We start from the raw sequence: 25,000 nt of genomic DNA on the forward strand, positions 1-25,000 counted from the left end.
GGTCTTGATCACATTTTGAACCAAACCCAAAAATAGTCATGTGAGATTTTGCATATATATATATATTCATGTACAGTAATGAGACAAAATATTTGGGGCAAAATGTGCATAAGTGTCAACATGCAAAATGGCTAATTATTAGTTTGTTTGTTTTTTAAGAATTTAGATCAAAAGAATTCAGCCAGGTGTGTCCATGCCAGTGTAATGAATTATCTGACACTTAAAAATCATCATAAAAATTACAAATTGCCATTTCTAGACACAATCATTATTAAATTAGTACAAAAATACTACTGTGATCTTACCTTACAATTGTTTTTCACAAATGTCAATTCTTATTTTCCCAATATCTCATAGAGCGGAAAAAGAGTAGAAAGTGTTTTAAAAAATTGTTGTGTTTTTGACATTTTTATTTGTTTTTGTTTTTTAAAAATGTTTATGTAGTATTTATCCATTTTTATTTGAGTTGTAGTTTACTAAGTTAAACTAAATGAAAATAACAAAAGTAACAAAAAGGTTTATTATGGTTTTAGTTTTAGTTAACTATAATAACCCTTATAAAAGCTGGATATATATATATATATATATATATATATATATATATATATATTCTGTATATATTCAGATGTAATCAAAATTATTAATATAACTTTTTGGACCATTTTTTGTTTACTTTGTCACATTTGACTACATGTTATAAATATGTCTCTCAACAAACCTAGCCAGTTTCAATATATTTCATGTGTTCTAGCTCAAGCTCACCTGGTGCAGCTAATGAAGCCCTTGATTAGTGAGGCAACAGGTGTTTTGCAGATTTGCGCTGTTGCGTGGGATTCTGTTCGGGGGGTGAATAATTTTGAAACTGCAGAAGTCATTAAAAGTTGCATTTTCAGTTGAATTTGGGAAAGCACTTTTCAGTTGTTGAGCTATTTCAATTACTTTAGTTTGATTTGTTCATTGCAAACCGCTGAAAGACTGTAAATTTAGCTAATAAACCTGATTTGCAATGGGTGTTGAATAATTTTGATTTCAACTGTATATAGTCCTGATTGTAGTGCTTGGAAGTCCTGGAATTTCTTTTTACAGTACGAACCCTGTTAATTTTCTCCATGAAAAAAATATATTTTAAAATGTTTGAAAAATGTTGAAATATGCTTGACGGAGTGTGTGTTTGCTCAGTCTCCTGGCGCTCAGTGGCAGAAGGTGGACGTTCTGCTGGAGCTCGGCGAGTGGCTTTACGTCACACACTTTCCTGCGACTGACGTGCGTCTTCAGATCGAGTGGGCCGCAGACGTGCTGATGTTCCCAGACGGTCAGTCTCCATCACGTGTCATTATCTTGTGTTCTGTACAAATCGATCACATGACCAACATCGCCTTTGTCGCCTTTGTCACCTTTGTCACCTTTGGCTTGCTTAGTTGTAGACATTTAATTTAATATTCAACAATATTATTGATCTCCTGCATTGACATCATTGTATAAGAACTGAACTGAACTGGACGATGACATCACAGTTTTCTCCAGAGCGGATATATATATATATATATATATATATATATATATATATATATATATATATATATATATATATATATATATATATATATATATATATAATATATATATATATATAAATGAACTAAATTAATAACTTTTTTTTCTATCTTTTTTTTTTTTTTTTTTTTTTTACAACAAAAATGAACCATCACTGAACTTACTTAAGCAGGACTGTGCCACTATTTTCTTCTAGAAACAAACTTTGTTGCATTATTTTCCTGTTATCTCTGTAAAGCTGCTTTGAAACACTCAGTATTGTAAAAAGCGCTGTATAAATAAAGCTGACTTGACCCCTGTGCCAGAGGAGAGCGTGGAGTCCGGCGTGCGTGTGTGTGAGGTGCGGGCGGTCGGGCGTCTGGAGCGTCTGATGCGAACACACACGCTGCTGGCTGTAGTCGAGGAGCGGTCGTCACACACACACCTGCAGCATCTGCTCACCGCGCTCAGCTTCACGCTCAACATCTGGAAGGTCAGCGCTTCACTTCCATCACACACTCCTTGTCCACACTAATACGTTTGAGTTTGAAAACGCATCTTTTCTCTCCGCTTTGTCTTCCGTCGACACTGAGACGTGTTTTTATTAATGAAAACAAAGCTTTTTGAAAACGCTCTCCAAAGTGGATACATTTGATAACGCTGGTTTCTCGGTGTACTGTGGACTGTCAAAACTGAGGTTTTTAAAAACGATGATGTAAGTTTAGTCATGTGACGCATATTGAACCCATAGATTTATGTTTATAGCGGTTTTGTGCCTGTTATATTCACTTTCACACTGTTGCTAAAATATCCAAACTATATGCAGTCCAAACTACAATGCGAAACCCACATTTTCAAATTTACCCACTTTAGAGAGCGTTTTCATTAATAAAAATGCCGTCTCAGTGTGAACGGAAGGCCAAACGGAGAGAAGGAGTGTTTCCAAACTAAAAAGGCCTCAGAGCGGGACGATAGGATTGTGACATAGACACAGAACGACAGACATTGATGTGACATAGAACGATAGACATTGATGTATTATTTTAATTTAATACTGTGAAGCTGCTTTGATACAATCTGTATTGTGAAAAGCGCTATATAAATAAACTTGACTTGACTTGACTTGACTTGTCCTCAAGTGTGTGTCCTTGTTGAATGCAGGTGTCCATGGAAACCGCACAGGAAGTGATGAATCAGTCAGCTGTGAGACCAAGCGACAAGAAGTCTAAACTGGTGAGAGTAATAAGAACTAGATATCCAAAAAGCATTTTGCTAACGCTTTATTTCTTTTAAAGATCAGGGAGATCGAGGCCTGATTAAGAGTTTGAGGGAGTTTTGATAACTTTAAATGATTCATTGTACATGCAAGAATAAAAGTATGCTGTTTCTCTATATACGTTTAATTTTTCTCCAGCCGTCTCCTGTTGAGGACAAACCTCGAGGTAAAGCTGTAGAAGTGCCTCTTCCCATCAGCCCTGAGGAATGGGCTCAGTTTGAGTGTCCCGAGGAGCTTCGACAGGCCTTTGGTTCTGACGACAGCCCTTACAGCATCAACGGCTCGTCCCTCAGCGCGCAGGTCAGCGCATCTTCACTATCTCACATCATATGACAGATAATAAACTGATAATCCACCAGAGGGCGACGCCGTCTCACATCTCACACACAAGGGCCCTATCATACACTCGGAGCAATGCAGCGCCAGGCGCGACACAAGTGTGTTTTGCTAGTTTCAGCCCAACGCAATTATCATTTTCACGTCCTGCACCACGTTTTTTAAATAGCAAATGCATTTGCACCCATACTGTGAACCATGGGCTGCTGGTCTGAGAACGAGGTGTGTGTTCAGGCAGTATTTTTTTGTTATTTAAAGAGCGCTTTAGTATGAGCCTATAGGCGGGTCCACAACACGCATACACTCTTCTTATTACACACACACTCTGCTTATAACACACACAGGTTATTACACACACACTCTGCTTATTACACACACAGGTTTTTACACACTCTGCTTATTACACATAATAGACTCATTCGGCCTTTCCACTATCAAATTCCGTCATGTAAATAGCGATTCCGCCATGGCGCGAGCGCAACTGGCATTTAAAGGGAATGGGAGAAGAGACTCTGATTGGTTTAACGCACGTTGTGCCCAAACACACCCATTACTCATCAAGAGAATAGAGACGACACTTTTAGACCAGCACCGGGAGAGTGTCACGATCCACACACCAAGGAAAGGGAGAGAAACAGGTGGATCCAAATACAACACTTTTATTCGTAGGGCAATCCAATTCGTCATCATCCATGCAGGGGTCAAAATCCATGTTAGCAGTCCAATAACAAAATAAACAAACAAGGAACAAAACAAACTCAAACCAGGAAACAGAAGTGTAAGTGACATACCACAATGACTCCGTGACAAGGACTAAAACAGACAGGGTATTTATAGACAGGTACAAACAATGTGACGAGAAACAGCTGTATGCAATGATGAGTGATAAGGGACAGCTGAGTGCAATGAAAAGACAAGAATCATGGGGAATGTAGTACGAGAGTGTGCTGGACACCGTGAGGAAGGAGGACATCTAGTGGTGACCCAAGGAACACAAACCAGACACTGTGACATAACCCCCCCTCTACGGAGTGGCTCCCAGACACTCCAAGACAGGACACGGAACAAAACAAGAGTTCAGGAGGGAGGTGGCACGGTGGAGGATCAGGGGGAGGGACAGGGGGCCAGGTCCATGAAGGGAAACAGAAACAGGGGGTAACAGACTCAAAGGGGGCCAGGGTGACACAGACAAAACATCAGGGGAACAGGGCGAAGCAAACAGTCCATCCGGCGGCCAGGGGGGAGACTTTCCCTCGGGCGGCCAGGGCGGAGACAACAGTCCATCAGGCGGCCAGGGCGGAGACTTTCCCTCGGGCGGCCAGGGCGGAGACAACAGTCCCTCGGGCGGCCAGGGCGGAGACTTTCCCTCGGGCGGCCAGGGCGGAGACAACAGTTCATCGGGCGGCCAGGGCGGAGACTTTCCCTCGGGCGGCCAGGGCGGTGAAGACCCCTCGGGCGGCCACGGCGGTGAAGACCCCTCGGGCGGCCACGGCGGTGAAGACCCCTCGGGCGGCCACGGCGCAGGAACTGAAACAGACACCAAAGGCTCAGGCACTGGAACAGACACCAAAGGCTCAGGCACTGGAACTGGCACCACCGGCTCAGGCACTGGAACTGGCACCACCGGCTCAGGCACTGGAACTGGCACCACCGGCTCAGGCACTGGAACTGGCACCACCGGCTCAGGCACTGGAACTGGCACCACCGGCTCAGGCACTGGAACTGGCACCACCGGCTCAGGCACTGGAACTGGCACCACCGGCTCAGGCACTGGAACTGGCACCACCGGCTCAGGCACTGGAACTGGCACCACCGGCTCAGGCACTGGAACAGACACCACCGGCTCAGGAACAGGCTCAGGAACAGGCTCAGGAACAGGCTCAGGAACAGGCTCAGGAACAGGCTCAGGAACAGGCTCAGGAACAGGCTCAGGAACAGGCTCAGGAACAGGCTCAGGAACAGGCTCAGGAACAGGCTCAGGAACAGGCTCAGGAACAGGCTCAGGAACAGGCTCAGGAACAGGCTCAGGAACAGGCTCAGGAACAGACACTGGCTCCGGCTCAGGAACAGACACTGGCTCCGGCTCAGGAACAGACACTGGCTCCGGCTCAGGAACAGACACTGGCTCCGGCTCAGGAACAGACACTGGCTCCGGCTCAGGAACAGACACTGGCTCCGGCTCAGGAACAGACACTGGCTCCGGCTCAGGAACAGACACTGGCTCCGGCTCAGGAACAGACACTGGCTCCGGCTCAGGAACAGACACTGGCTCCGGCTCAGGAACAGACACTGGCTCCGGCTCAGGAACAGACACTGGCTCCGGCTCAGGAACAGACACTGGCTCCGGCTCAGGAACAGACACTGGCTCCGGCTCAGGAACAGACACTGGCTCCGGCTCAGGAACAGACACTGGCTTCGGCTCAGGAACAGACACCACCGGCTCAAGAACAGACACAGGCTCAGGGACAGCCACAGGCACAGGCTCAGGAACAGACTCAGGCACAGACACCACCGGCTCAGGTTCAGGAACAGACACAGGCTCGACGGCGGCCATCTTGTCAGGGAACACAAGCTCGGCAGACGTGACGTGAACACTCTCGGCAGCGGCCATCTTGTCTGAAGATACAGGCTTGGCAGACGTGACATGAACACTCTCCGCGGCGGCCATCTTGTCTGAAGACACAGGCTCGGCAGACGTGACGTGAACACTCTCAGCGGCGGCCCTCTTGTCCGAAGACACAGGCTCAGGAACAGTCTCTGGATCGGCAGACGACCCGTGCTTCCTCCACGACTGCAGTACCGCCACTGCATAAAAAAGGAAGACCACTCTCTTGGCCGTGGCAGGACTGATGGTGGGCGACTCCGAGACGATCTCAGGGATGACAGCGGGCTGCTCGGAGGGGACGGCCTCCGGGATGACAGCGGGCTGCTTGGAGGGGACAGCCTCCGGGCCATTGGGGAGGCAGGAAGTCTTCCTCCTCCTCCGCCTCCGGACCACCGGACTCGAGACCACCAAACCCGGGACCACCGGAACTGGGATCACCAGACTCGGGACCACCGGACTCGGGACCACCGGACTCGGGACCACCAGAACTGGGACCCCTGGAACAGTCACGGAGGAGGTCTTCCTTCTCCTCCTCTGTTTCCGACGGTAACGTGCAGGTTCTGAGCTGGACGGAATCAACGGCGAAGGGTGCTTAGGGGAATTCAGCGCCCTGGCCTCTTCGGTCTGGCGGGCCCATAAAGCAAGGCCCTGCAAAATGTTCATGTTGCTGGATCCATTGTATGACGGAGTCATTCTGTCACGATCCACACACCAAGGAAAGGGAGAGAAACAGGTGGATCCAAATACAACACTTTTATTCGTAGGGCAATCCAATTCGTCATCATCCATGCAGGGGTCAAAATCCATGTTAGCAGTCCAATAACAAAATAAACAAACAAGGAACAAAACAAACTCAAACCAGGAAACAGAAGTGTAAGTGACATACCACAATGACTCCGTGACAAGGACTAAAACAGACAGGGTATTTATAGACAGGTACAAACAATGTGACGAGAAACAGCTGTATGCAATGATGAGTGATAAGGGACAGCTGAGTGCAATGAAAAGACAAGAATCATGGGGAATGTAGTACGAGAGTGTGCTGGACACCGTGAGGAAGGAGGACATCTAGTGGTGACCCAAGGAACACAAACCAGACACTGTGACAGAGAGCCGACCATTTTTCCCGTCGTTAAACTAGCAAAAGTGTATTCAGACACGACCTAAGTGAACTTGCGCCGTACGCTTTAGACCATGCGCTTAGATCGTTAATATAGGGCCCATGTGACACATAATCAAAGCTGCGATAGAGCGGGAACGTTTCTGATCAATCACACGTATGAGGAGGAAGTGGAAGTATTGATCTTTAGAGTGATATCTGTGACTTAAAGCATCTTCCTCATTGATCTGGACGATAATTATCTCACTGAACAAAACACATCACAAGAGACTTATAGAAAACTGTCATGGGTTTATATGTAAAATTATAAACACCATCCATCGGGTCGTCTTCATTGGCCAGCCCTACTATTTGAAAAGTTCCGTAAGATTAATTGCATTGTGATGTTGTTTTGTTATTTTGTAAAATAAAATTTTCTATGCTCACCAAGGCTTCATTTATTTGATCAAAAAATTCATTAAAAATAGTGAAATATTATTACAATGTAAATCATCTGTTTTCTGGGGAAATAAATAAAAATTTAGTTAGTTTTTGCTAAAAACGAGCAGATAATTTTGCTTGTTTTAAGCAACAACTCACTTAATTTTGATTAATTCCCCCGGAAAAAAATACATAATATCTTATGGCATTTTACTCATCTAGTAAATGCTTCTTGATTTAAGAGTCTTTAGATATTTGGACTGGAAACGACAAAAATACCAAGTAAGAAAAGCATTTTTGCAGTGCAATGTCACATGATCCTTCAGAAATCACTCTAATATGATGATTTGCTGCTCAAGAAACATTTATGATTATTATCAGTGTTGAAAACAGTTCATATGTGAACTAAAATTGCATGTGTACATCATGGTAGTGTTTAATTGTGTCGTTTCAGAGCCGAACTCTGTTTTATTTGGATCTGTTGGTGAGAGAGCTGGAATCAGTCTCGGTGACCCCGTTGACCTTTGCCCCTCTCCACTTGGCAGAGGTCATCGCTCATGACCTGATGAAGAGCAGGAGTCAGTCTGACCTCTACCGACTCAGGTATCGCCCTGAACACAGTCACATGACATTAGATTCACAGCAGGATATGACATCACTTCATCTCATCTCTCAGGATCATCAGGAACTGTCGGGATCTGGGATTTGAGTCTCCGTACGGCGAACAGCTCCTCAGCTTCACACGCGTTCCTGAGGACGAACAGATGTGGTGTGATTCTTCAGTCTCTTATCCGGTTTGGTCATTATCAGCTGCTTCGTGGTGTCTAACGCAACTTTACTTGATTTCAGGAGCCAGAGGGCCGTCGTGACTCAGAGAGACGTCGTGTCGGACCGGGTCAGTTTCTCACAGCACAGCATGAGAGTCTTCTGATGTGACTTTTTATTGAGATGGAACATATTATGGCAGCATTTTACAGCAATATTATAAATTAAAGTAGTTAGATCTCTTTTACATGATATTAATAATAAAAATACTAATAAAAAAAAAGAAAAACAACAAAACACACCAAAAAAAAAAAAGGAAAAAGCACAGGTCAATTCAGCTAGCTATACATTAAGAAGAGTTGGAAATAGTCATGCATACGAGAAGCAGATCGTGATACAAAAAGGGGTAATTTAGGAAAAACAGTAAATGATTACACTGCAAAAATGCTTTTCTTACTTAGTATTTTTGTCTTGTTTCCAGTCCAAAAATCTAAAAATTCTTAATCAAGATGCATTTACTAGATGAGTAAAATTACATGAGTTATTATGTCTTGTTTTCCGGGGGAATTAATCAAAATGAAGTGAGTTTTTTCTTTAAAAAAAGCAAAATAATCTGCCAATCGGGTAAGAAAAATAATCTTAATTCAAACAGAAACAGAATTATTTTTCTCACCCCATTGGCAAATCTTTTTGTTTGTTTTAAGCAAAAACTCACTACATTTGTATTTACTTCCGCAGAAAACAAGACATAATATCTTATGGCATTTTACTACTTTGGTAAATGCATCTTGATTAAAGAAATGTTAGATATTTGGACTGGAAACAAGACAAAGACACTAAGTAAGAAAAGCATTTTTTGCAGTGTAAATGATTAATGGTTTAGTAGCAAGACGATGTGAGTGAAAATAAGTTGAGAATCAAGCTATTTTGTGATGTTTTCTGATGTGTTTAATGTCAAACTAACACACTGAACCCTGTCAGACGCTGTTCGCTGAAGAGGATCCGAGAACAAGGACAGTAACCGGACGCTGGCTGGCGAAGGCCGATGTGTGTATCAGTATGAACCTGTTTGAGCCGGCTAAAGTCCTGCTGAATCACACACACCTGACAGCCGAGGTGAGCGTGGACAAACACTCATGATGCATGAAGGAACTCCGCTTGAAATTTAGCAATGACTGAAAATGCTGAATGATTGTTGTATGAGAAGTCTTATGTTTTGTTAGTAAACTACACAAATGTCTGTTAGGAAATAAAGTAAGGCATTTAATTATTAAAACATCTGCCAATAATCAGTGTGAGCTCAGATTTAAACAGATTTTTGGATGGGAAAAAAAAGACCTTTTGTGTAATGATAGGCAAGTTATTCCTGGAGAAACCATATTTTTGTATTTCTGATTTAAGACCAATTAATGAACTCATAACACTCTGAAATAACGCATATTGCACTAGATTTAATGTAAAATCATTATTTAAATTAAGTGAACTACCGTTCAAAAGTCACCAATGCTGCGTTTATTTGATCAAAAATACAGTAAAAACAGTGAAATATTATTGTAATGTAAATCAGCAGTTTTCTATGTGAATATACAGTAAAGTGTAATTTATTCCTGTGATCAAAGCTGAATGTTCAGCATCATTACTCCAGTCTTCAGTGTCACATGATCCTTCAGGAATCACTCTAATATGAGGATTTAATTCTCAAGAAACATTTATGAATATTATCAAAGTTGAAAACGGTTATTATTATTATTATTATTATTTTGTGGAAACTATGATACATTTTATTTTTCAGGATTGTTTGATGAATAGAACGTTCAAAAGAACAGCATTTATTTAAAACAGAATCTTTTGTAACATTATAAATGTCTTTACTGTCACTCTTGATCAATTTAATGCGTCCTTGTCATTATTTTTTTTTCATACTGACTGCACATGTTTGAATGGGTGTGTTTAAAGTCATTAAATGCATTTTTAGCATAGAAAGTGTCATTTTCATGGTCCCTACAATCAGTCAATCACCAATATAATTTATCTTACGAGAAAAGAAAATGAATGCCTCTCAAATGTATTTTGTTGTAAAGATATTAATTGTAGATATTTTCCTGCAGTGTGTAATTCACAGTGTCATTTCAGTCAATCATCTGCTACCTTAACAAGTCCCAGACATGTGCTGCTTCACACACTGCTAAAATGATTTTCTTACTTAGTATTTCTGTCTTGTTTCCAGTCCAAATATCAAAAAATTCTTAAATCAAGATACATTTACTAGATGAGGAAAATACCATAAGATATTATGTCTGGTTTTCTGGGAAAAATAAATAAAAATTTAGTTCGTTTTTGCTTAAAACAAGCATAATGATCTGCCAATGTGGTGAGAAAAATAATCTTAATCCAAACAGAAACAGGATTATTTTTCTCACCCCATTGGCAGATAATTATGCTTGTCTTAAGCAAAAACTCACTTAATTTTTATTTATTTTCCCCAGAAAACCAGACATAATATCTTATGGTATCTTGCTATTTTAGTAAATGCATCTTGAATATCTTGATTATGTTTTATTGATATATTTGGACTGGAAACAAGACAAAAATACTAAGTAAGAAAAGCAAAAGTTCTGGAAAGCTCTTCTTTAAAGATCTTGAAGAGGTCTTTGTGGAACTTTAAATGATGCACTCCTCAATATTTCTATACGTGTGCTTCAGAAACTTGGCGATCAGACGTCATTGGCCGAGAGTTTACACCTGCTGGCTGTTCTGGCCAATCAGGAGCAGAGATACAGCGAGGCCGTGGTCCTGTGTGAGCGAGCGCAGGAGATCGGAGGAGACGAGGAGTTCTTCTACCGGCTCGTTCAGACGCTGATGAACGCTGTGGTGGGACGAGGAGGACAGGACACGCATCATCAGGTGCACAATGATTGACAGCCAATCAGCCAATTCAATTTAACATATAATTTAATATTATTGATCTGCCTGCACTGACACCAGTATATGAGAACTGAACTGAGCTGGACGATGACATCACCATTTTCTCCAGAGCGGCTACAGTATATATATAAATTAACTAAATTAATAACTTTTTTACCACAAAAATGAACCATCACTGAAATTACTGAAGCTGGACTGACGCTGTTTTCTTCTGGACACACACTCTGTTGCATTATTTTCCTGTTATCTCTGTGAAGCTGCTGTGAAACACTCAGTGTTGTAAAAAGCGCTGTATAAATAAAGGAGACTTGACTTGACAGCCGCTCGACGGAGGGCAGGAATGGAGAGCACATGCGTTCAGGGTCCAGTGCATTAGTGTTTTCAGATTGCTTATATAGAGAAACATTCACTCATGAACCGAATCTTCAGACAAGTCTGCAAAACTACAAGCACATTATACGCTTTACACTCAGTCTGCTATTAAAACAAACTTTTTGCTAAACTTTGCAAAACACAGTTCTCTACATTACACACGTGATTCTAAAATAGCTAAAATAACTAAAATAGCTCTTGCGTTTCATTTGGGAAACACTGCCATTTAAATGGCACATTCATTTAGTGATGACCTACAGCCAATCATCATGTGTGAAAACACAAACATAAACTGATCACTTACAAATCAAAACTCAGTGTTTGGAGAAAGAAATCATTCATTCAACCCCTTGAATTTTTGTTTATAGTGAAAATATATATGCATATATTTACATATGTGTATGTATATATGTATATTTATATATATGTATTTATATATATATGTGTATATATATATATATACACACACACACACACACACACACACACACACACACACACACAAGAAATAAACTACTTTCTGACTTGCTTGTATGCATATTCAGTGTATATATATTTATATAATATATATGCATAGATACAAGATACAATATAGATTGTTCCGCAGCAGCTTCACAATAGTAACAAATTCTAATTCTGCTGTAAAGCAATTCTAACAAGCCAAAAGTGTCATAATTCAGTCAGTCAGTCAGTTTAGTATTGATTTATTTCCATAACTGTGTAAACTTCAGTTACTATGCAAAAACACAATTTTTGGAAGAGTTAAAATTGCTTTGAATGAAGAGTTTGCTTTTGCAAGAGATGTCTGATGTTTTGCATGTTGTGTGTGTGTTTTGTGTGTAGAGTTTCAAGATATGGAGCCATAGTTTCAGAAATTGTGTAAAAGCTGTAACAGTAATTGACACCAAACTGATGTCTGCATCAAACTCTTATGAACTCTTATGAACTCTTATGAACTCTAATGAACTCTTATGAACTCTAATGAACTCTTATGAACTCTTATGAACTCTTATGAACTCTAATGAACTCTTATGGACTCTAATGAACTCTAATGAACTCTTATGAACTCTAATGAACTCTTATGAACTCTTATGAACTCTAATGAACTCTTATGGACTCTAATGAACTCTAATGAACTCTTATGAACTCTTATGAACTCTAATGAACTCTTATGGACTCTAATGAACTCTTATGAACTCTTATGAACTCTAATGAACTCTTATGAACTCTTATGAACTCTTATGAACTCTAATGAACTCTTATGAACTCTAATGGAGTCTAATGAACTCTAATGAACTCTAATGCACTCTTATGAACTAACTCTTATAAACTCTAATGAACTAATGAACTCTAATTAACTTTTATGAACTCTTATGAACTCTAATGAACTCTTATGAACTCTAATGAACTCTTATGAACTCTAATGAACTAATGCACTCTTATGAACTAACTCTTATGAACTCTAATGAACTCTAATGAACTCTTATGAACTCTAATGAACTCTTATGAACTCTAATGGACTCTAATGCACTCTTATGAACTAACTCTTATGAACTCTTATGAACTAACTCTTATGAACTCTAATGAACTCTTATGAACTCTAATGAACTCTTATGAACTCTAATGAACTCTTATGAACTCTAATGGACTCTAATGCACTCTTATGAACTAACTCTTATGAACTCTTATGAACTAACTCTTATGAACTCTAATGAACTCTTATGAACTCTAATGAACTCTTATGAACTAACTCTTATGAACTCTAATGAACTCTAATGAACTCTTATGAACTCTAATGAACTCTTATGAACTCTAATGAACTCTAATGCACTCTTATAAACTAACTCTTATAAACTCTAATGAACTCTTATGAACTTGTATGTTTTAATATTATAATATATTACAGATGCTTTAGTTCTTAGGCTCAATACGTCAAATTAAATGAAAAGTGCATTTGTTGAAAATTTCTTTACTATGCATTTCTAAACTAGGAGAGTAATGTTGTGAATCCTGCTGTGTGTTCTGCAGGTGTGTGAGATCACGGAACAGGCGTGCGGAACCATCAGAGCGGTTCTAGAGCAGAGACAGAACCGAGCTTCGGTCCTTCGCTTCTTCATCGCGTCGCTGGAGACCAGGTGCACTTACTCACATGATGATGATCAACATCTGATAATCTGAGCCGAGTTACGGCGACACTCATTACTCTGTGTGTGTGTGTGTGTGTGTGTGTGTGTGTGTGTGTGTGTGTGTGTGTGTGTGTGTGTGAAGGGGGGCTGTTTTACGCCGGCGTTTGCTTCGTCCTGCGTCTCTCCTGTTCTGTCTGAGTGATGCGGACCTGCAGATGTTGACCTCAGTGTGTGACACACTCACACACACTTCCTCTGAACTCCTGCAGCTGAGATACAGGACACACTCCGCTGAGGCCATGCTAGAACACGCCGACACGCTGAGGTGCAACTCGTGCATGCACACACTCACACACACACACACACACACACACACACACACACACACACACACACACACACACACACACACACACACGCACACACGCACGCATGCACGCACGCGCACACACACACACACACACACACACACACACACTTCCTCTGAACTCCTGCAGCTGAGATACAGGACACACTCCGCTGAGGCCATGCTAGAACACGCCGACACGCTGAGGTGCAACACGTACATGCACACACTCACACACACACACACACACACACACACACACACACACACACACACTTCCTCTGAACTCCTGCAGCTGAGATACAGGACACAATCCACTGAGTCCATGCTAGAACACAGCGACATGCTGAGGTGTAACCATAGACTGTAAAAAAATATGGACGTAGTGTCCGTGACGTCATCCGCATTTTTGAAGCCTAAAGTGGGCGGAGCCGGCCGTCGCCATCTTGGCCTTGCGTCACACCCAGATAACAGAAAATGGGCAAAGAGGCGGGGCGTGAGTGGAGCCGAGGAGCCTGGCTATCTGACGTGATCGAGTTAGCTCAGGCTGGGGAGCTAATGCTATACGTTATGCTACTGACAGTACCAAGTCTGCGACTGCACAGGGCCTCGCGCTAAAGTGACACTTGATGATGTAAAGCCAATTAAAAGTTCCTATTTTTGCCCTTCGAAATATTATAATAGTTAAAAGACATGGCTACAAGTGAGACTGTGTATCGTGATTCTGTACTATTCTGCTAGTTGAAAATGTATTATGCAGTAACTTAATATTACTCTGAGAGTGTGTATGACAGTGATTTATGTGCATAACGTTACATGTCAGTCACTCTTTTTTATAGTCTATGGTCCGTCAGCGCGGCATCGCTCGTCAAGTTCGTAGAGAGCTTATTCAGTCCATTTTAAATTCTGATTTTAGCCGCCTCTCAAATGGGTTAAACCATAGATATATTGCCTATGAAGTTCAAGTAAATGCGCTAGAAATCCGCGCTCATTCAAGGATGTGCATTTATTGCATGACGGAGAAAGCGCCGACGCCTGCATGATTTCACCTGACGGTACATAAGCATATTATAATCCATATCTGTTCCGTGAGAGCAGAACAAACGAGCCTTTATTGACGTTTTTAAATCTGAAAACTCCAAAAAGCAACGAAATTGTCAGACATCCATTAGTGCATGTTCACAGAGGAAAACAACTGAAATACAGCGCTGGTTGTTCTCTCGAACGATACTCGACGACAACTACAGAATCCTAAGCCATGGGCGAAGTAATGGGTGTATTAAATTGTATGAAATAATCCCGAAAAAAAGCACAAAACACTGCAGAGATTCAGCAGCAACATTTGCTGAGGTGAAGTGACGGCTATAACAGCAGACAAACGGCTAGCATTGACATCAGCGGCAATCCACCTGTCACTCAAGTGGCCACGCCCTTAATTATGCAGAACTTTAAGGATTAATCAACTAAACGGATGAGTTATAAAAAAATTCACCCCCCTCACAGTTGTCATGAAGAGCAAAATTAGCTTAATAGACCAAAGCCACATAGAGATCCAGGCTGTAGACACGTTTTTTTCTGCTGTAAAATTTGGCATTTTAACACGGGGGAGATGCAGATTTGACTCACTTTTGACACCAGCCTCAAGCGGCCAGTCAACGAATTACAGTTTAACTCACTTCCTCGTTGGTTTCAAGAGAGAGACGGGGAGGTTGCCGCTTGGGTGTAACACGTACACACTCACACTCACACACACACACACACACACACACACACAGACACACACACACACACTCACGCGCACACTCACAGACACACACACACTCACACACACACACACACACACACACACACACACACACACACACACACACACACACACTCACTCACGAGAACACACACACACACACACACACACGCTCACACACAGACACACACACACACACACACACACACACACACACACACTCACATGCACAGACACACACACACACACACACACACAGGCACACACAGGCACACACTCACACACCACACACACACACACACAGGCAAACACACACACAAACACACTCTCACACTCACAGGCACACACACACACACCACATACACACACACACACACACACACACACACACAGGCAAACACACACACAAACACACTCTCACACTCACACACACAGGCACACACACACACACACACACACACACACACCACATACACACACATGATGTTTTATAAACAAAGTTCGGGAGGAGCACATTCAAATAATCAATCCAATCTACTCGTCATCAAACAATTATGTCTACCCTAATCAGCATGACAAGAAGTATATATATATCCACTCTGTCAACTCACCTAATACTCCGTGACAGTTTTCCAGCATCCCTCCACCACCCCGACTCCTCACTCTTGGCTCAATCTTTTACAGCCAGGAATACGGGGGGAGTACTCTGGGTTCGGGCCGAATACCGAGCCCGGAGCCCTCTCCTCGGACAGCACGCCAAATACGCATCTATTTCTATCTGACTTATTTGTAAGTGTGAACTAGTGAAACACACACAGGCAAACACACACATAAACACACTCTCACACTCACACACACAGGCACACACACACAGGCACACACACACACACACGCTTGGGGTCCAAATTTTATATTTTATGATTATTAAAGTGACAGTAAACCAATTAATAATGTTACAAAATATTTTTATTTTACATTGTAATATTATTACAATGTAAAATAAATGTGGTCATGGTGAGCAAAAGATACATTAAAAATCTTACCGACCCCAAACTTTTGAACAGTAGTGTATGTAATGTTTTGAGATTTGACTTGGAAATATTCATAACCTTTTCATATATTCACAGAGGTGTCAAAAGTATTCACATTCATTACTCAAGTAGAAGTATAGATACTAGGGTTTAAAAAGACTTCTATAGAAGTTGAAGTATCAACTCAAGCTTTTTACTCAAGTAAAAGTATAAAAGTACTGGTTTCAAAACTACTTAAAGTATAAAAGTAAAAGTAATGTAAGGAAAAAAATGCCATTAAGGAAAAAAGCTAAGGCCGCGCCACAGCGGCCTATATAGTGCACTACTAAAATGTGGGATGATGCACTAGGCTACCTGTTTCAGCCGTATATATGCCCATAGAAAATTAATTTTCTAAATAAATAAGCGGAGGAATCAGGAAATTAATAGGGTAATGTATTAAGGTTTTTAGTCTATATTGACCTTACACATGTCTGCATCTTTCATTTAAGGGATATAGTTCACCCAAAACTGAAAATCATTTACTCACCCTCAAACTGTTTCAATCCTGTATGAATTTATTTATTCTGCTGAACACAAAAGATATTTTGAAGAATGTCGATAACCAGACAGTGGATGGACCCCATTGACTTCCATAGTAGGAAAAAAAATACTATGGAAGTCAATGGCTACCATCAACTGTCTGGTTATCGACATTCTTCAAAATATCTTCTTTTGTGTTCAGCAGAAGAAAGAAACTGGTTTGAAACAACCTGAGAGTGCGTAAATGACATAATTTTCATTTTTAACTAAGTGAACTAATCATTTAACAGAAATTAACTGTTGGCATATGTTTCACATCAATACTGTCCAGTTTGTCCTGTTGGACACGACACACAGCAATCAAGTGTCACTTGTGACCATTGCTCTGAGCCATGTTTTCAGTGTCCTAAGAGCACTGACACTTCTTTCAGTCCAGCTGATGAGACTGGGATGATTTGATCAACAGGCCTCTCATTTCAACAAGACCAGCCTTCAACAGACCAAGCAATGTTATTTTTACATGTTCTATGGGGACTATAGACTAACCTTACCTTTCACAGAAAACTGACTGCATTTTTACATTTTCAAAAAACAAAAGTCTGATTTATAAGCTGTTTTCTGAAAAAAAAAAAAAAAAAAAAAAAAGGACAAGGATTTCGGATATTGACATCTTTGTGGGGATATTTTGACCCTATAATGTAGAGTTGCACACACACTCTCTCTCTCTCTCACGCTCACACACACACACACACACACACACTCTCTCTCTCTCTCTCGCTCACGCACACACACACACACTCTCTCTCTCTCTCTCTCATGCGCACACACTCTCTCTCTCTCTCTCTCTCACACACACACACACACTAACGATTATGTTAGTGTTATGTTACGATTGTCATTATATTGTAAAAACGTCTGTCCCCAAATCAAATCATTCTTGAGCACAGAACTGTTGATTTCTCCCTCGCTTACCGCATCTAGGTTTCCTTAGGACTCGGAGGAGTTTTGGCGCTTCGCACAACCAAATGTGACTACAGCCTCTCACAAGTTAGAAAGAAAACCCAAAGCCAATCAGTTTAGCGATGTGTGTTCAGGAGGCGGGACTCAGATCTATTAACCATTTGTGTAATTGGCCAATTTTTTTTTTTAACGACGACAAGCCGGAATGAAAACAAGCCGAAATGAACTAGGAGTAACGAGGCTATTTTTAAAATGTAAGGAGTAGAAAGTACAGATAATTGCGTGAAAATGTAAGGAGTAGAAGTAAAAAGTCATCTGAAAAATAATTACTCCAGTAAAGTATAGATACTAGGGCTGGGAATCGATTAAAAAAAATTAACTAATTAATTGCACAATTTCTGTAATTAATTGCAATTAATTGCGTTTCCCCCAAGCTTGTAATCATCAATATTTAAAGGAATAGTTCACTTTAAAATTAAAATTCTGTCATCACTCACCCTCATGTTGTTTTAAACCTGTATGAATTTCTTTCTTCTGCTGAACACAAAGGAAGATATTTAGAAGAATGTCAGTAACCAGACAGTTTCTGGTACCATTGACTTCCATAGTATATATTTGTCCTACTATGGAAGACAATGGGACCCAGAAACTGTCTGGTTACTGACATTCTTCTAAATATCTTCCTTTGTGTTCAGCAGAAGAAAGAAATTCATACAGGTTTAAAACAACATGAGGGTGAGTGATGACAGAATTTTAAAGTGAACTATTCCTTTTAACTCAGAATCACCTAATTAAACAACACAGGGAAAAAAAGGAACAGAAAATAGCCCTATATTAAACATCAATATCAATATTTTTTTTTTCAATAATCAATCAACATAATCAATTTAACAGATTAATATTTTTTTTTTAACTAATTATCAAAATAAAATATAGTCCTACAAAGCTATTATTACCAGAGCATGTAATCAGAGCAGGTAATTTTACCATTGCTGCCCAGCATGGCTATACCAGCTCAGCAAACAGAATTTCACGTTATTTGAGTGGACTTTACTTTTCCAGTGCTCGGTACATGATTGAAGCGTTTGGGCCGTTGTCGACAGAGCCGCCGACACACACACGTGACACATACACGGAACGGAGAGCGCGCCGCTGGGCCGTTAGAGCCGCCGACACACACACACACACGGAACGGAGAGCGCGCCGCTGGGCCGTTAGAGCCGCCGACACACACACACACACACGGAACGGAGAGCGCGCCGCTGGGCCGTTAACGACAGAGCCGCCGACACACACACACACACACGGAACGGAGAGCGCGCCGCTGGGCCGTTAACGACAGAGCGCGCCGACACACACACACGCGGAACACAGCGCGGCGCACACACGGAGCGGAAAAGACCAGCTCATGAAAGCTGCGCGAGAATGAAACGTGATCGCCGAACACGGAGGGGCGGGACGGCCTTTTCAATAGCAGCCGCAACAGGAAATCATTAAAACGAGGCAAAAAAAAGTGTGCTGCGTTAAATGCGTTAATTTTTTTTAACGCGTTAAACATTTCAAATTAATCGCAAAGATTAACACGTTAATTCCCCCAGCCCTAATAGATACCCAAAATTTCTACTTAAGTAATGTAACGAAGTATTTGTACTTCGTTACTTGACACCTCTGTATATTCATAAACATCACCTTTGATCTTTCTCTACTTCAGTAATCCTGCTTTGTGACAAATGCATTTTTAAACCAACAAAAAGTTCTCTCATTTAATTCCATTTAAGTCTCTCAATTAATAAAAGGTCGTCTGACCGGAATTAAAGGCACGTTGTTGTTTGTCTGTAGATTTGAATCGGATGTTGTATTCTGTGTTTTGATCCAGAATGCTGGCTGTTGATGCGTCGAGTGTAGAAGAGAAACAGCGCCACCTTCTGCACGCCTTCGGCATTATGAAGAAAGCCGTGTTTCTTCAGGAGGAAGTCGTCGCTGAAGCCCTGAACGTTCTTCCTCCTCACGAGGTACGAGATGTTTGATGATCATCAGAAGCACGACGCATTAATCACATTTGTTTGTCGATAACCCGTTTCTTTCGAGGGGAACAAACGCGATTAGCACACGGGGAAATGTGATTGGGTTCTGCGTTCGTTAAGCTCTCTGGAACAGCTCACCGGCTCATCTAATTCATTTTCCCTCACGCTGCATTATGGATTTTCATTTTCTCAAACGGATTATCTTATTACAAAGCTCTCTAGGTGCTCGTATTTGTGAAAAGAGGGCGATGAACACATTGACCAAATGAGGAAATCTGAATCGCTAAAGTAATTAGACTCTTGTGCCTTTCGATTTAAAGGAATAGTTCAAAATCCTGCCGTCATTTATTCACCTTCCAAACACTTTAAACAGGAGATATTTTGAAGAATCTCCAAGCTGCTCTTGGTCCATACGATGAAAGCCAAAATAAAAGTTTGGTTTAACTTGAAGAAATTGTGACCGAAATATAGCACTATTGTGCTGTAGAATTTACCTCTCAAAGTTATAATATTAATAATAATAAAATCATTTAACTTTAAGGAATAATCACACAGTATTTTAACAGTAAACCTCAGTATTTTGTTTGAAAATGAACTTATTACATTTTAAAAGATTAAATAAATTGTGAGTGTTTTATGTCTTTATTTTATTACTTTGTTTTTATTTGTATTATAATTTATAATTTAATTTGTATTAAATTATAAATCAAGAAAAATTAAAACAGCAGAATTTCTATAAAAATAAAACATTTCATAGGGCCCTGTTATTGTAAAAATAATAATAATAAATTATTTAGTTGTTAAAGCTTTATGAATTCAATTGATTAGAGATTGTTTTTATTATTAACTAAATTTTATTAAATGCATTAAAATGATTATCAGAACAACTAAAAGGAAAATCACAGAATTTTGGAAAAATAAAATGGAATTTTAGAAAAAATAACGTTAATAAATTTGTTAAACTTCAAGTAAATTGTTGTTACATTGTATACGTTTGATGATTTCTATTATTTATTGATCAATTGATTACTTGCATTTAATGTAACATTGAATTGGAGTCCAAAAAAAAAAAAGGAATCTAGAAAATTTTAAAAGGAAAAGAAAAAAAATCTATTTTGGGGAAAATGAAGCATATTTTCATAGGGCCCTGAAACACCTGAAAGCAGATTTCATCTAGATTTCCTTTTGTGTTCCACAAAAGAACGAACATCAGGTTCGACGACACGAGGGCGAGTAATGATGACAGAATTACTGTTTTGTCCCTTTAAATCACAAATGCAAACTGAACCGCTGCTTGTTTGCAGGCATGCCTTCTGGATCCTTCTGTGGGATCATGCATAAACCAGAACACATGTTGTTTGCACCTGATTTAACACCTGTGCTGGCTTTAATACCAGCGTCTTAATGGGGTTTATTCCTCCGTTAGATTGAGTCTCTCCTACAGCAGATGGTGCTGCCGTCCCGAACACAGTCAATCCCGCACACACGTCTCTGTTCACTCACATACATTACACTGAGAACGTCTGGCTTTCCCATAAAGAGGAAAGAGAAATATATGAACGGCCCTTCGAGAAATATGTCTCAGTGATGCATGAGACAAAACCTGCCATCGGTTTTGAGAATAGGAAATAATCTCCATTTTGATGATCACTAGAATAAAACAAACCATTGCACTTTATTTTTATTACTTAAAAAAAAAACCTGTCAAATTTCATCGGGAAGATCTTCAACATTCTTCAAGTTAAATATAGAAAGATATAGAATCAATTCTCTATATAAGAATTGATTCTATCACAGAAAAAACTGAATACTAGCTTGACTAATATACACTCACCTAAAGGATTATTAGGAACACCCGTTCAATTTCTCATTAATGCAATTATCTAATCAACCAATCACATGGCAGTTGCTTCAATGCATTTAGGGGTGTGGTCCTGGTCAAGACAATCTCCTGAACTCCAAACTGAATGTCAGAATGGGAAGGAAAGGTGATTTAAGCAATTTTGAGCGTGGCATGGTTGTTGGTGCCAGACGGGCCGGTCTGAGTATTTCACAATCTGCTCAGTTACTGGGATTTTCACGCACAACCATTTCTAGGGTTTACAAAGAATGGTGTGAAAAGGGAAAAACATCCAGTATGCGGCAGTCCTGTGGGCGAAAATGCCTTGTTGATGCTAGAGGTCAGAGGAGAATGGGCCGACTGATTCAAGCTGATAGAAGAGCAACTTTGACTGAAATAACCACTCGTTACAACCGAGGTATGCAGCAAAGCATTTGTGAAGCCACAACACGCACAACCTTGAGGCGGATTGGCTACAACAGCAGAAGACCCCACCGGGTACCACTCATCTCCACTACAAATAGGAAAAAGAGGCTACAATTTGCACGAGCTCACCAAAATTGGACAGTTGAAGACTGGAAAAATGTTGCCTGGTCTGATGAGTCTCGATTTCTGTTGAGACATTCAGATGGTAGAGTCAGAATTTGGTGTAAACAGAATGAGAACATGGATCCATCATGCCTTGTTACCACTGTGCAGGCTGGTGGTGGTGGTGTAATGGTGTGGGGGGTGTTTTCTTGGCACACTTTAGGCCCCTTAGTGCCAGTTGGGCATCGTTTAAATGCCACGGCCTACCTGAGCATTGTTTCTGACCATGTCCATCCCTTTATGACCACCATGTACCCATCCTCTGATGGCTACTTCCAGCAGGATAATGCACCATGTCACAAAGCTCGAATCATTTCAAATTGGTTTCTTGAACATGACAATGAGTTCACTGTACTAAAATGGCCCCCACAGTCACCAGATCTCAACCCAATAGAGCATCTTTGGGATGTGGTGGAACGGGAGCTTCGTGCCCTGGATGTGCATCCCACAAATCTCCATCAACTGCTAGATGCTATCCTATCAATATGGGCCAACATTTCTGAAGAATGCTTTCAGCACCTTGTTGAATCAATGCCACGTAGAATTAAGGCAGTTCTGGAGGCGAAAGGAGGTCAAACACAGTATTAGTATGGTGTTCCTAATAATCCTTTAGGTGAGTGTAAAGGTCAAACTTAAAGACAAGTAAACAGTCAATAATAAAACAAAAATTAAGCACAAATTAATACAAGAGAACAAAGATACAAATTAAATGAAGTACTTTACAGTGCTTGTGAAAACTGTATTACTGAGACCTATTAAAGCTACAGAAGTTATTCAGTGAATCATTCTCACTTTTTCTTTTGTTCTTTAGTTGTTTGATTAACTTTATTAGCATAGGAAACAGAAGGTAAATAAGGCTACTGTCACTTTAAAACTGAATGCACTGACCCGCGACACATCTGAGATTTTCTTAAAGTCCCCCTGTGGTCAATCATTTTATCCCTTAAAACTCATCTTTGATCACCAAAATGACATAATTAAGCATTTTTCATGCCTTAAAATATCTTGAATGTAACTCAACACCCTCGCCTCATTTAGTATGCTTAGTTCTATGAATATGCAAATGTGTGTCTTAAAGCAGATTAAAAACACCACATAGACACATAAACAACATTAAAAGCTGGATTTACACCACAGGGGGACTTTAAGATTGAAGAAGTAAATGAACAAAAGAAGTGTTTTTGGTCACGTAACTCATTTGTGTACCGGTCGTTCCTGTAAGACCGGGTCACTTCCTGTTTTCATCCTCCATTTCCTCCGTCTCTGACCCTGATGAATAATTCATTACTCGTTCAGCGTTCGCTCTTCTAACCCAGATTTACAGCGGGATTGCTTGTGGGAAACAAATCAGACGCACTTTTACTGAGTTTGGTGTCCATGCTTGTGCACGCTAACAGATTAAGGTCGCAAACATATTATTTCAATTACACAAGACATTTCAAGTAGTGTAATCGTGTTCTGTATTTGCATGATTCATCAAGTACGTAAATGTTTGCTTGCTTTTGTAATGCTCATCAAATTATAATAAGGCAATGATTAATCGTGATTAATTGCATCCAAAATAAAAGTTTGGGTTTACATAATATACAGTATGTGTGTGTACTGTGTATAATTATTTAGTTTATATAAATATACACACATGCATGTATATATTTAATTAAGAAAAATGTGTTATTTATATATAAAATATTTATATTATATATAATATAAATGATGTATAAATATATATACAGTATATACATGCAAATATGTACTATATATATATATACACACAATGTATGTCTGTATTTATATATATACAAAATGATTATGCACAGTACACACACATATATTATGTAAACACAAACTTTTATTTTGGATGCGATTAGTCGTTGCCCAGCACTAACTGTCACTGAAACAATAATGCTCATTAATGGTCAGATATGTATTCTTCACACACACCATCACATCAGCTCTCATTCTCAGTTTTCTCATTGAAAGTAAATGTCTCATTATGCGAGTAAAAGAGCTGAACTGCATATCGACTTGAACAATCAACAGAATCCAGATGATAATCAGTGTTTGTTGTAGCCATTTAAGTACATTTATTTGGTTTAATATTTTTGTTAAAATTTTATGATATTATTTGTTTGTTTTGTTTTGATTTAATCTGTTAATTAAGAAAGAAAATGTGTCATAAAGTGCGTGAACATGGACTGAACACAATATGTCGGAGATGATGTTTGAGCACTTCAGAAGTTGCATTTTGTATCATTTGTACCTTAATTTCAATCAGTGTTTTGTAAATCAATGATCTGGATTTAAATAAGTAAGAGGAAAACAAACAACGCTTGTGGGATAAAGTGTGTACCAAAACACAAGTCCACTACCATGCCTCCGCGGCCTGAGGAAATCCACACTGACGCAGATCAGAATAAAGTTGTGATGTTCTCGTGTGTGTGTGTGTGTGTGTGTGTGTGTGTGTGTG

At 40.2% G+C, this 25,000-nt stretch overlaps 1 protein-coding gene across 1 annotated transcript in view; it reads left to right on the forward strand.

Moving 5' to 3' along the window:
* The window catches only part of cfap46 (cilia and flagella associated protein 46), a gene marked incomplete at its 5' end in the record, with an annotated part of 113,932 nt that overhangs the window by 56,168 nt on the left and 32,764 nt on the right, over window positions 1-25,000 (forward strand). The window contains 13 exons of the mRNA XM_081351632.1: window positions 1,180-1,312; window positions 1,860-2,026; window positions 2,695-2,766; window positions 2,948-3,109; window positions 4,188-4,300; window positions 5,915-6,107; window positions 7,745-7,893; window positions 7,967-8,059; window positions 8,101-8,185; window positions 9,037-9,171; window positions 10,759-10,959; window positions 13,381-13,487; window positions 19,958-20,093. Coding sequence (XP_081207758.1) covers window positions 1,180-1,312; window positions 1,860-2,026; window positions 2,695-2,766; window positions 2,948-3,109; window positions 4,188-4,300; window positions 5,915-6,107; window positions 7,745-7,893; window positions 7,967-8,059; window positions 8,101-8,185; window positions 9,037-9,171; window positions 10,759-10,959; window positions 13,381-13,487; window positions 19,958-20,093 — 1,746 coding nt within the window. The remainder of the gene's footprint in view (window positions 1-1,179; window positions 1,313-1,859; window positions 2,027-2,694; window positions 2,767-2,947; window positions 3,110-4,187; window positions 4,301-5,914; window positions 6,108-7,744; window positions 7,894-7,966; window positions 8,060-8,100; window positions 8,186-9,036; window positions 9,172-10,758; window positions 10,960-13,380; window positions 13,488-19,957; window positions 20,094-25,000) is intronic.

Source organism: Scardinius erythrophthalmus, assembly GCF_964197995.2.
Source record: "Scardinius erythrophthalmus genome assembly, chromosome: 21".
NCBI lineage: Eukaryota > Metazoa > Chordata > Actinopteri > Cypriniformes > Leuciscidae > Scardinius > Scardinius erythrophthalmus.